The sequence below is a fragment of the Sitodiplosis mosellana genome, unplaced genomic scaffold (assembly GCF_009176505.1).
Source record: "Sitodiplosis mosellana isolate CC-2019 unplaced genomic scaffold, AAFC_SMos_1.0 Smas_scaffold_11, whole genome shotgun sequence".
NCBI classification, from domain to species: domain Eukaryota; kingdom Metazoa; phylum Arthropoda; class Insecta; order Diptera; family Cecidomyiidae; genus Sitodiplosis; species Sitodiplosis mosellana.
The window spans coordinates 2,042,999-2,056,633 of NW_022595253.1; the positions used below are offsets into that span (position 1 = coordinate 2,042,999).

Below are 13,635 nucleotides of genomic sequence, written 5' to 3' on the forward strand. Positions count from 1 at the left end.
CTTGACGTCGTTGTGTTTTCCTGATGAGACAAAATATGCGAAAATTACTTGCGAAATTCTTGAGTCGACAATTCTATTTGTATGCCTTCGGCTATTGTTCATCTTCAATTACGCTTAATTTGGTAATGCCAAACGAAGACGCCATTGGAAACTTTTCGTATCTGCACTCGTTGTTGCGTACGAGCGTAAACGCGATATGTCGAAGAGAATTCATTGAAAACTTCAACAGTAATAAGCTTTCTCTTCTTTTTCTGTTTTAACATAAGGACATGCTTCGTTCCATCGTCACGTTCCCTTTTTTTTCATGTTGCATATGAATGGACCGATTCATTACAAAAATGCACAGAAAAATAATGCACTTGAATCTGGTGTGTTGTTTTCTTGTTCTCTCACTCCCTCTATCTCGCAGACCTGCTAAAAATAATTGCACCGACTAGTGTATTCGGAGGTGGAGAGGGTGTATGGAATAAATGTGTTTCATTTTCTGTGATGAGAACAGAAGAAGTGTGTAACATTGTTCAGTTAGGTATTTGTGCAACAAAAATGAACTACCCATGGCTAGAGCTTCAGATCTTTGAGTGATTTGTCTGCGCTGGCAACAAACATGTCCCGTGAAACCTTTATATGTCTTTCATGATGTTTTATCAACCACTTGAAAGCTACTTGATATTGAAGTGTGGGCGCGGAAGCGATGATGATGCTGTAGGAAAAAAGGAGTCAAATGAATGAGAGATGACATGAGGATAACATCTATTTGCCATTTGATTCAGTTGCATTAATTGAATAACCCCGATGCTGAAGTCAGTAAGTCGGCAGTCGCTTCGACACCACATATCTCAGCTAACTGTTTATTGCTATTTAATTGTATGGTTTCGCTTCGGTATCTCTCTCGCAGCAGCTATAACCAGCACAGTGTCATAAATACAAGTACAATGGCGAGCAGCGTAACTAAATCATGTCTCTGTGGGAGAAGAGAAAATCGACTCGATCGTACGGACTTGCGTATATTTTCCCGTTATCATTTCGGTTTCTATTGTGTGTTGGGTGCGGGTGTATGCGTTCGGTAGCGTCGAACCAATTTTCCAACAACGAGAGTGCTTTATTGTAGGAGTGTGCGGTTGTATGGGTGTGTGTGTGTGTGCGTGTGAGTATTGTGCATAAGTGCCTGCATACAACGATATAGCCGCACAACACACAAACATTGTTCGTATTCATCCCAAGAGAGGGACAGAGAGACAGCGAGAGAATAAAGATTCAGAGTAGAATATGGCATCATCGGTGTTTGTGTAGCGGCAACTCACATCAGAAGCATTTATTCAGACGAAAAGTATGGTCGCACAATAAAGGATCGGAGGCGAGCAAAGAAGCAAAGAAAAAGGCGACGAGAAAAGACGGAACACCTTGATTGTCGACAATAACGACATCAAACGAGCGAACTTGGTTTTCCGGGTTTGTCGTGCGATTTTCAGTTTTAGGAAGTAATTTTCTGCAAAAGTGCATAAACAATTGAATAGAAAAAAAAAGGGAACACGAAGTGCTTGATTTGCTGCTCAGCTTTTAATTGAGTTGTGTGGGCGTGTGTTTACGTTTTATGTGCTACAACAACCACAACTATACGACTGAATATAGTTGTGCCTGAAGGAACTGTGTGTTGATTAAGTTGATTTTTTCCCCGGCTGCTCGAAAGTTTCCTTTTTTTTCAGCCCTCAAGGGCTGCTTTATCGTTGCATTCCAGTCAAGATGCCATTCCATTCAATACAATGAATGAATAACAGGAAACTATTTAGCGATTGAATTTTTGGCTATTTGCCATTACGACTGGGAAAAAAAAGCATCCGGCAACAAAGTGTGGCTACAAAGTTCGATTTCTGTGACTAAGTGGTGAAAAAGGTGGTTTGAAATTGTCTGTACTTAATTGCAATCAGTAATAAATATCGATACAACAAGCCGAAGTGCGTGAACAAGTGATGGTATGATTAGGAAGTTGATGAAGTTTAAGATAAGTGAGAAGCCACCAAATAAATACTCATTCAAATTCATTAAAATTGATTGAAACGATTTCAATTATAAGAATTTGCGTCTACTCTGTACAACACACGGTGTGTCTGTGCGGTCGCATTCTCTCCTCGCGATATTATGCCGCTGATGATGATGACACGATGATGAGTGCACATGACCGACTTCTACAGCCACTAATCGACTGAAATGTGTTTGCATTAACGATTTAGGCAACTCAACTCTGATTAACATTACTGCCTCGTACTCTCTCTCTCTCTCTACCGCCAATTACACACATGATTCAAGCGGCGCGCAAAATAAAGTTCACAGACAAATGCAAAAACAAAAAATAAAATAGGAAAAAAAAATACAGCAACAACCAGAGCCCGTACTCAAAACCAATTGAAACAAATGATTCTGCTCCAGCAGATGTGTTTTAGTTATGATCAATGTTAAGTGAGGTTTTCAAAAGAGAGCATTAAATGAAAAAACAAATCCAACAACAACAAAACACGTCGACGTATATATACGTTTTACATTACATTAATACCGTGGTTAAAACGCGTTCACGGGGCATATTTTAAAATGCCACCAATATCAATAATGAAAACACACATAAACCGAGGGCTTTTGTATAAAAGTTTATTTCTAAGTGAATGGTTTTAGTGCTGTGAAGTGTGCTTCTGTGCGATGGTGCGATGGCCACTGATTAACTATAATCAGCAAATTGTGAAAAATTAGGGGAAATAAATACATACGATGAACTAACTTCCGTCGTTGTCACGAGAGTGAAGCGAGAGAGAGGAAAAAAGAACGAATTAATATTACGAGCATTGGAAAAAGTTATTGAACAGCGCCAGTTGCCTGTGTTGTCCCGTGTTCAAATGGCGATTGTGTGAGATTCAATTCACTTCAGAGTCAGTTGCTTGGGTACAGCCCAAGCCGTATAATATGAAAAGCGCAACCAGAGCCACTTCATAAATTCGATGCTCATAAAATTTTTTTATCGTTGTACCACGCGAATTGAATCTCGATAATCAGTTCAGTGCGCGCAACAGCCGCCGAATACTAATAAATGTGATTTAATGCGAAGAAATTTTGTGTGATTTTAAATAAACATTTTCTTAACGACGAGATTTGTTTGTGTGTTGCCGTCCGGTCTTTCGCCCTGTTTTCCTTTTTGCTTTTCACTGGGGGCACGCATCGACCAAATTATCGTATTCGGTCCAGATGAGATTCTAAAATCGATGAAATTCACCCAAAAAAGTACTTTCTAATCATAAACTCGAATGCGAAACGAGTGAGTGAGTGTGTTGAATTCGAAACCAAGTGTCCTTTTTGCTGTGCGAATCGGTCAAATAAAAAATTAATCGAGCGAAACGGCAAGCAGTTTGCTGTACGTGTGTGTACGCGCGAGGTCGAAGTTGAAATTTATCGAAATTTTTCCCTTAGAATTTGTTTGTGTGCTTCACCTGACTTATTTAAAGAAAACCAAGATGGATAGTTCACCAGATTTATCATTGAAACTGAGACGAGGGTCAAACGATTCCAGGGACTCATTTTATATGGAATTTAAACAGGGCATTGATTCCGATATCGAAGAAGTAGCAACAGTTGCGACAGCACCGGATAATATTGATATTGCAAGTGATTCGAGTGAATCACAAGCGGTTGCCGTGTTACCACCCGAGCCGGTTGTTCAAGACGTTGAAAGCGATGAAAAAATCGAGCAGTTGAAATTAGTAATTGATGAACCATTGCCTCCCGCACCACCATCGCCGCCACCATCTCCACCACCACCACCGGTGTTAGAATCTATTCCAACTATTCCCACGGGCGCTTTGGATACGTCTACAATAACCAATTTAACGGATGCGAGCACGACCGATGAAGAGGACATTTCACAGATAACACCATTGCCGATGCCCATTTTGCCAGCACTGAAAACCGATCTGCTTCAAATGATGCCGCCAAACATACCATTGGTCGACGATGAAGAAGGGTAAGAGCATGCACGTAATCAAGTTGAACAATGTATTTTGTACTTTCATTCAACATGTATTCACATTCATGAACTAAGTGAATTGCAAATATGATCACCTCTACGCACAATAAATGTCGTAGCCAGCGGTGGCACGCATCAAAAATAAGGGTTTTCTACACACTCGCACACGCAACCATCATTCAAGTCGTAAGCCACGATGTTGATGTTAACCTCGACGAACAGGTTCTATTTACGATGCATTATCAAGAGAGAGAAAGAGAGAGAAAGAGAGAGAGAGAGAGAGAGAGAGAGAGAGATAAATCGTGTACAATATGTTTGAATAAAAATCAAGCACTCAAAAAGTGTGTGATATTTATTCACTGGCACAAAACCCATTTACAATGTTTACAAGGGTTGCTCGTCGTAAATTAAATGACAGCGAAAGACGATGCACGAACATAATGCTATGCTCAAAACCGTCTTGTTTCTCGCTCTAGTGCTTTATTACTAGCTGTTGACGTTCAATTTCCTTGGGCATGGAGCATTTACAATTCCCCAAAAATTGATAAAGATCTCTCTCTTTCTCTCTCTCTCTCAATTCCCTTTTTTTCGCTTCCATCTAATTTATGCTCTAATTATCGTTTAGACGATGCATCGTCGTTTGAAAACAATAAAAACCCGCGGCACATTATGTGTTGTGAATGCAACAACCCACCTACTATAACCACTTGAATAATTTAGGAACATTCTTCGAAAACCATAATTTCTCCGAGTAGATGTAGAAAAGTGTGAGTAACAAGTAACAAAAAGCGGCGCCAAAGAATTTTCTCATTTCAAATAGCAGTTTTTTTTTTCTTCTTGTTCTGTTGCTTTCTTACTGATTCAGTCTCACCCCAACATTTCAAATTGTCTGAATTGTTCTCTCGTTGGTGCGGTCGGAGTGAATATGTTTTGTCGACAGAGAAGAGAAGAAAAAAGTATGTAAAGAAAAAAAAAGAAATCAGTTTTTTGTGAATGTGTGGATTTTCTCACTTTGGCTGCGAATCAAAAATCCACTAGGCGAATTGTATTTAAATTGCTGTGGAAATACGTAAAGCAAATACCCAAACGCCAGTAGAATGAAAAACAGAACGACGCGCATTATACGCACATGTTGTCAATGCACATAACACAAAGCGCGCACACAAAACTAACTTTGCTTCATTTGTACAAGGGAAACTTTTCTCACTCACTCGAATTTACAACAATTGGCCCAAAGGGGAGAACCGTACAACATCCCTCTCTCTCTCTCTCTCTCTCTCTCTCTTACACACTCGCTCAAACAAAGATATGCGAGCAAACATTCTTCCATGGTCTACGGCGAATGGCAATAAAAAAAAACCGAAAGTACGACGCAATATGTAGGTCGATAACCTCGTTGCTTCTTCTTATTGTTGTTTCTGCTGCTCGACAGCCCTGTGATGGAATATTGCGTGCACTTTCGTCAAATGTTGTTGTTCGCCACTTACGATAAAAGCGAACAACCGCCAATACAACAATAAACTACGACGGAATACACCATAAGCTCATAGACTTTGAGTTATTGTAATATTTATTTGCTGAATGCATTCTTATGGTCTTCATTTTTTTTCCTGCTTCTTCTTTATCATTCGCGCGCTGTCGATTTGAATGCCAATCGACGGAAGCAATTTCCAGCACACAGATATGTTAAATGTGAGTGTGTATATCGCTACGAGATATAAGTATTGCTTTTGTTTGATTTTGCAATATAAGTCAGAAACATACAAGTGGCTGAATGTGGCTGAATTGGGAATAACAGTCACGTCGATTTATGCCATCCGTACAAAACAAAGCGAAAGAGATTGTGCGATTTTCCATTTCATATTGTTTGCATTGTTTACCGTGACAAATGGCGAATGGATATTTAATCGGGTTAGATATTATTGTTTGACTACAGAATTTATGGTCTATATGCCTTCCTTCCTCCCATCACCACCATTCACCAACGGAAAGCCTAGCAGCACAATCACGAGTGCATGATTTGCAGAAATATATGATGCGAAAAAGAATCGAAAAGGGAGAAGAGAGAAAAGGGGAGCAGAAAAAAAATACCGGATTGTCTTACGATAAGAATTAGTTGTTTGGTTTGGTTCGGTTTCAAACACACTGTGATTCCTATAGTCGTTTGTGCTCCCTTTGTGCGAATCCCTTTGGCGATATTCGAGAAGACTTAAATGCACTCTCTTTCTCTGTGTATAAACTTTAATGCGCTTTGTGATTTATTATTGTCAAAGATCTGCCGAGAACGTCATTTGTGATAAGGCATTGGCATATCCATGTGAACTCGTAGCCCAAGACAAACAAATGAATGAATGAACTCGTTCGTCTGATGGATTAAATTCTTTAAAAAAAAAACTATGATTGAATGCGTCGAACGTAGGTCAAGTGACAACAGAGCGCTCAAATGTGCATTTATACATAACGAACAGGAAACGGCAATCAACATCAATGTTTTTCATAAAAATAAACCGTGTTAACAATCACGTTTACATCGTCAAATTTCACATGTGCCGCCGCTGCCAAAAATAGTTTCGGATCGCGAAGAAACTTTTAAATAAACTCCCATAAATTACATCGATACGTCTGAAATGTGTGTGCTCATTTCTTCGGTTTGATCAAAAAGTTTCGTGTTCTCATTTGATTTGATGAATTGACGCCTCGGAGACAACCTACATCCACCCATAAATCATTCCAAAATCTCTCTCTCTCTCTCTCTCTCTCTCTTGAATTCCATCGCAATTGTACGAAAAACACAAAACCAGCGTTTGTCTCGAGCAAATTCTAGCTGATTACCCAATCAAATTCATTGATCTATCCTAGCCGAATATATTGCACTCTAGCAACGCGACATCGTGTATATGCGAACGTGAATGGCATGGCAGAAGAAAGGAAATCAACCGGTATAGCTACACTAAAGCCATTAAACCGAACACAATGAGATTGCAGCAAACAATTGATCCACTTTAAAAAGCTTTTCATTCAGCAGTGAATTTAGTGCTTGTTGTGTTGTCATTTAACAACTCAATCGAATGGATGACGAGAGAGAGAGAGAGAGAGAGAGAGAGAGAGAGAGAGAGAGAGAGAGAGAGAGAGAGAGAGAGAGAATTCACACACATACCGTACGCGACAAGTGGAAGAGTCGCTTCATTTATTCAATTGGATCATCACCAGAATGTGCCGAAATCTTATATTCGCAATTCAAGCGTCGTCATTCGTCAGTAAAACGTTTTCTATTCTTCATTCAATATTGCACTGACGGCAATGACAGACCGAGCATCGCGAGATAACAAATTTGAAAACGAAAGTGCGCTTCTCCGCACATGGAATAACAAGTACTGTGTAGACAATTTTTCTAGTTCGATTTGCTCTTCAAAGTTCCTTTTTTCGATTTGTTTATTCAATTTAAAATCCATTTTCCAGTTTATTTGCTTCCAAATCGATTTTTTACCGCTTGTTCATTTTGTGCAAATTGTTCAATTTCAGCGCTTTAATGGAAATTCAGCCACCTCCAATCAAAATGCCACCATCACCTACTCTATCCAATACTGCTGTTGTTTCGCCGGAAACGTTGTCACACCATTCGTCACCAGCGAAAACTTCACGGATTTGCTACCAACAACCACCGCCACATAATCTACAGCATCAAGTGATTGACGAGACCATTGGTTCAAGAATGCCTCTGTCGATTTCGACGCATCACCAATTAGCTTCCGTTGCCGTCGGAACACCAGCCGATCATCCACACTCTTCAATCAGTGGCATTTCAGGCATTCACAGTGATGTACATTTAGAACTTTTTTTTCTAAAAATTTTCGAGATTTTAATGCAATTTCATTTCGATTTTCGGACTGTTTAGTATGGTTTGGATCGTCAGCAAAGGTGCCAAAATTCAACAACAACACAAACATCACCAACTACTGGCCATCATCTAGCATTGTTATATCATTCGTCACATCATCACCATCATCATCATTCAGTGCATCCTCAATTACCGCCTGTACGTCGACCTTCACGACTGCCACCTGTCGTTTACACACGACCACCAGAAATCAAAGCGTTAGTTGTTGTTCAATTTACTTTTATCGCATTTTTATTGCCATCACAATTGTGCATGCATCCAATTATAACACAATTGTTTTTCTCTCTCTCTCTCACTCTCTTCCACACAGATATCAAATGTTTGCAACGACATTGTCAGCGCTGTACGGGAAATTGTTGGTTGTAATGGGAATTGCATTTCCAATGGCAGAAGTTATTTCTTCCTATATTCCACCGTCATTTTATGAGGTATATTTCATGCATTCTGATTTTACTTCATTAAACATCATTTAGTCGATTCACCTTTTTTTCGAACTTTCGAAAAAGCTACGACCGATTTTGTCCAATTGATTTTTTCTTTCAATTTATGAAAAACCGCTTTAGGTTTTCCGACATGAAAATGAGCTCAAATTCAAACAATATTCTATATTTTCAGGTCTTTTACTTGTATTTATACGTAGGCAGTATGTTATTTTTATTCTTCATGTATGCAACCATCATTTGGGGACGACCAAAAGTGGTTAAACTGAAAAGTATGTCAATTGATTTGATTAGCAAAACGTTTTTTTTACGCACAACTTGATAATTTTATTTCTAAATGAGAATTTGATCAGACTCTCGTGATTTCCGTCACCTTATTTCATTGTACAAAAATTACTTAATTTTTTTCTGCAGAAGAGGTAAGACGTGACACAGAAAGTGTTTCCAGTGAATTGCATAGTTCTGATGAGTCGGGCACGGAAAGTGGATCATCACGTCACAGAAAACCAAAGCGTAATGTGATTATTTCGCCAAGACGACCTTCTGTGCTTGCTGCAATCGGACGCCATCATTTCGGAAGTTTCTATTTGCGTATGGGGGCGGTTGGTGAGTGCATTAAGCTGCTTTTAAATCATTTCCATCAAGCCACATACTCACACACACACAATTAATCTCAATTGCAATTGTTTTGACAGCCTTCGGAATAGGTTCAATGATATATTCAGGCTTGGAGTTTGGCCAGTATTTTGAACTTGAACGTGACACCAAATGTCACAATGTTTTACTGGCATTGACACCAGCCACTCGAATGGCATTCATTTTCATTCAAATGTATTTCATCTTTTTAAACAACGAGGTAATTAGTTCGTTGATTGAAACAAAGAAGACTTTTAAAGTCTGAAATGTGTACAGAAATTGGCTACTAAGCATGAAAACAACGGCAAGATCTAAACTAATGCGCTTTTTATTCCAGCAAATGAAAGTTTATCGACATAAAATTATCGCACGATTCGGATTAATGCACATGATTGGCACGAATTTATCCGTTTGGCTCAGCGTTTTAATTCAAGAAACGAAACACGAAATATTAACCTTTTACGATCCCGAAAATCGAACGCTACGTATTTCACATCGATTAGGTTCGTTTGAAAACATTTTTTCATTACCCTTTCGTATTCTCTCTTTCTACATTTTACTTTGTTTTCTCCCCATTTTTAGTCGTTGCCTTCGTGATTTTCTTTCAATTTGTTCATTGTATTTTTATTTTACAGGCAACAAATTGGGTCAGCATATTGGCCAGCAGATGGGTCATTCATTGGATCATCATTCCTTGCATGACGTGACAACTGCTCATCTTCGTGTTTCACGTGGTTTGAAAGGGCCGCATCACATCTTTGAATGTCGTCGTACGAATATTATCGGAACATTGGTTCAAGATGCGTCACCGTTTCTGTTCCCGTGCACGATTGAATACTCATTGATTTGTGCTGCTATTCTGTATGTGATGTGGCGTGGAATCTGTCGACCACAGCCAGAACCAGGCGTTCGACCTATCGAAGGCCTTTCACCGTGCAAACGTTCGCCACATCATTATTCAGTCGTATGGGTTTTTTTTCCATTTTTTCAACTTTCAACTAAATTTTTTATTCAATTTAATCATTGTGCATTGTTTGTTCCATATTTAGGATTGCGCCAGAGCTCATAAGGGCCTTTTCATCGGCATTTTGATCCTAGTTTTGACAATTATTTCATTAATTTTATTCTTCGTTCTGATTTCGCGACCGGAATTTGTTCAAGTAGCAGTGACTGAAGTGACCATTTGCGAATTGACACTTTATGGAACGGCAATTTTCGCAACGTTAATCGGCATGTTTCAAATACGGCATTTGCAATACGACTCTCTGAGACACTTCACTTTGGATGACATTCTCTTAGTTGGAGGTGAGACCTAAACTAGAAATTCATATTATATTATCTTTGCTTTTCTATATATTATCAAAACTATTTTTCTGTTTATTCACAGGACAAACGGGTCTTTTCTTATACAGCATGTAAGTTTGATTTGAATATAAATGAAATGAGAATATTAACTTGGATCATTTAGAAGAAAGTTATTTCTTATTGTTTCAAATTTTCAACTCTTTCTCTCCCCTTTTTCGATAGGTTTTCAGTCATTGGTAGTTATTTTACGATGCGAAAACAGGATACACATCTCGTACTTATCACATCACTAGCATCGATCGTTCAAACGGCTTGCCAAACGATGTTCATTTTGGATGCGAGCCGACGAAATGCAGCGACCGCTGAGCATATGCGCAAGAAGCCTGGCCGTGAGATTGTGACATTTCTACTTGTGGCGAATCTTGCAATGTGGGCGATTAGCACGTTGGAAAAATCACGAGCAGAAAGTCATCCGATTCAGTTGAATTTCTATGGTCTTTGGGCTTGGACCATAATCACCCATGTGTCAATGCCATTGGCGATTTTCTACCGATTCCACAGCACAGTTTGCCTGTGCGAAATATGGAAGCGAGCGTACAAAATGAAACCAACATACATGTAAAGTGGGATGTCACATTGCTATGTTGTGTCACCACCACCAGCACGAATCAACAACGAGAATTTTGTATAATTTTATTTAAAGAGCGCGTGATTCGAGAGCGAGAAAGTATTCAATGATACGAAATGTAATGTGTTCGAAAAATGTTAAGCGCGATTTTCGATTAAGTTTAAATTGTTGCCAAATTTTTTCCGTTTCACATAATATGTTTATATGATTGAGTTATCGCAAATTACTGTTAAGTGTTGAAAACCAAAGAACGTGTCTCTTAGCTGTGTCATTTGATTTGCTTTATTATTCTTTCATCGAATGACATTGGATTTTTGAGCAATTTTTAAGGAGAGAATAATGGATCATACAGACAGCCCATATTAGCCATTTAAATTTATGCATGAATAAACAACCTAGTAACCTATACTCAGAATATCAAAGTGATTTTTTGAAGAAAAAAAAAAATAAAACAATATCGAACCTCTTTATCAATATACCATCATCATTCTCAATCTATCTATATTCATCGGAACTTTTTATCTCGTGAAAGAATTTTACTAAAACCATATATTGCTCAATATACTAACGGATCAAGAAGAAAATGAACTCTTGGGAACAAATTACAAATCTCAAACTTATATTTATTGATATTTATTGGAGTGTAACGTGCAGCGTAGGCCATAGGGATTTCGAAGGATTTTTTTTTTCGTTGTAAAAGTCGACTTTTGACTCGAACTGACATTGGCACAAAACCACCGAAATACAATAACTCATTTTATAGAGGCCAATATAGGAAGACTACACATTTCGAAATACAATCATAGACATTTTTCTGAAAAAAAAAAAAAAACTATTAACCAATAAGACGCTTCTTTCAAAATTTCGTGTATTAGCTACATTAATAACATTTTCTAATGAAACACATTTTTAATCAAATTCAGAACATTTTATTTGACGAAAAATGCTCAAAATGAGAAAAAAAAATTGAACTTTTCCAATGAAATGAATGATTTTTTTCATACTTTGAAAAAATAAGTTAAGAATAAAAATATGAATACCAAAAAAATTGACACAAATGTTCATACCAAAGTTTTTTTTTACCCAAAGCATCTACCAAGAAAAAAACCAATCGAAAAAATCTTGATTCAGCCAAAATTTTATACTCAAAAGTCATAGATATTATTGATGATAAGAAATTTTTATGTATTTTATGTGCAAATTATTTTAAGGCATTTTTGTAAAGAACAGACAGAAAAAGGTTGTAACAAAGCTTGTTCAATCACCGTCAAAACCCTTTCTCCAATCGACAAGAAAGTCGGATGAGTTGACGAAAGAAAAGAAGAATCATTTTACAAGAAAATCTCCGTTGAACATCAATCGGATGTAAAGAAAATCGATGTTCACTGTTCACCCAAATTCCAAAACATAAATCGTTCATTTGAAAAAAAAAAAAATGTGGCTTCAGGTTATTTTCGAAGCTGATTTGCCAAACAACACTCGCAATTCATTAAAATAGCATTATTTTAAGCAAATGACGTAAATTGGTGTTTGATTAATTATATTATACCCATAATCATCTATCTCTCTCGACATATACCACCCTGGTTCTATAAAAATGGGATGTGCGTTTTTGTTCCAATTGAAGTTCAAGCTGATAATAATGAGTGTGCATCAGCGGTAGAAAAACACAATCAGCAATGACAATGGAAAGGTTACTATAGAAGCCAATATCACAGCAGCAGCAGCGAAATTCCATTAAAAATTTTCCGTTTTTCTGTTCGGTACACATATCCATTGCATTGCTATAGCTACCGTCAACATTGTTGGACAGCGTCGGCTAAACATAAATAGCATCGCGTTTGAAATTCGATATACAACAAGTGTAATGTTTATTATCGGGTGTTTTGGCTGAAAAACAAGTCGTCTAATATCTCTTCCATGTTTATAATCCCGATGAAACATAAAACAAACACACGGGACAGGGCGGTTGCGACTACTTCACTATACGTATAGAGGTATACGTATTGGGAAGAGACGAGTTAAGTTTGCGTGAGTGACGGCTATGAGACGGTGATTCAATTAGCGTTGATCGATTTTAAATTCCATGACGTAGAGTGAAACCACCGATGGGGTCGACTGTAGCTAATCCAATATGCTAGCTCCGTAATGTGTAACTGGTTTCGAACTGGTGCCGTCGGTTAATGGAAAAGGGTTATGAGGGAGCAAGAGTATGAGCGAGGTTTACAGTTAAATCATGCGTAAGTATAACTCATGGTAGTATTTTCTGCGTTTGAACCAAATTTCACCGAAAAAAGCATACACACAACAACCGCTTGAATGCCTGTGTGTTGGAACAATGGCTAAGAAAAGTTGGAGAAGATAAATGAAGCCCCCAATTTAACGAAACTGTATTCAAACATTCAAGGTGAATGAACTCTCTTCCGACTCATTGAACAACCAATGATTGTGTGCATTTATTAGACCAACGGTATCACGGCTTGTCCATTGCTATTTAAACCTTTGCACGTTGTTATTCCAATACATAACAGCCCGATTAATTCGATATCCGGCGTGGAATTCGAGAGCGAGTTAGCCCATACCCAAACGAAAAAAAAAACCATTAAAACCAATTTCGATCAAGTAACGACGCTTTTTCTACAAAAGAGGAAATTATATTCCATGTTTCGTTATTAAAAGCATTTCCATCATCATCATCATCATCGAAAAACGCATGGGTAGAGCT

At 38.0% G+C, this 13,635-nt stretch overlaps 1 protein-coding gene across 2 annotated transcripts; it reads left to right on the forward strand.

Annotated features, from left to right (window-relative positions):
- The first annotated feature begins 1,233 nt into the window (after positions 1–1,233).
- On the forward strand, positions 1,234–12,427 carry LOC129567605 (proton channel OtopLc). Of its 2 annotated transcripts, none has more exons than XM_055444689.1 (12): positions 1,234–4,000; positions 7,526–7,823; positions 7,899–8,098; positions 8,212–8,329; positions 8,517–8,613; positions 8,756–8,947; positions 9,037–9,197; positions 9,315–9,480; positions 9,613–9,941; positions 10,027–10,282; positions 10,365–10,392; positions 10,505–12,427. In XM_055444689.1, the coding sequence occupies exons 1-12, from the start codon at positions 3,495–3,497 to the stop codon at positions 10,902–10,904; spliced, it is 2,751 nt and encodes a 916-aa protein (XP_055300664.1). In that variant the 5' UTR covers positions 1,234–3,494; the 3' UTR covers positions 10,905–12,427. The 2 variants fall into 2 exon arrangements, with proteins under 2 accessions (XP_055300664.1, XP_055300665.1); XM_055444690.1 differs by lacking the exon at positions 1,234–4,000 and adding an exon at positions 7,257–7,374.
- The last annotated feature ends 1,208 nt before the right edge of the window (positions 12,428–13,635 follow it).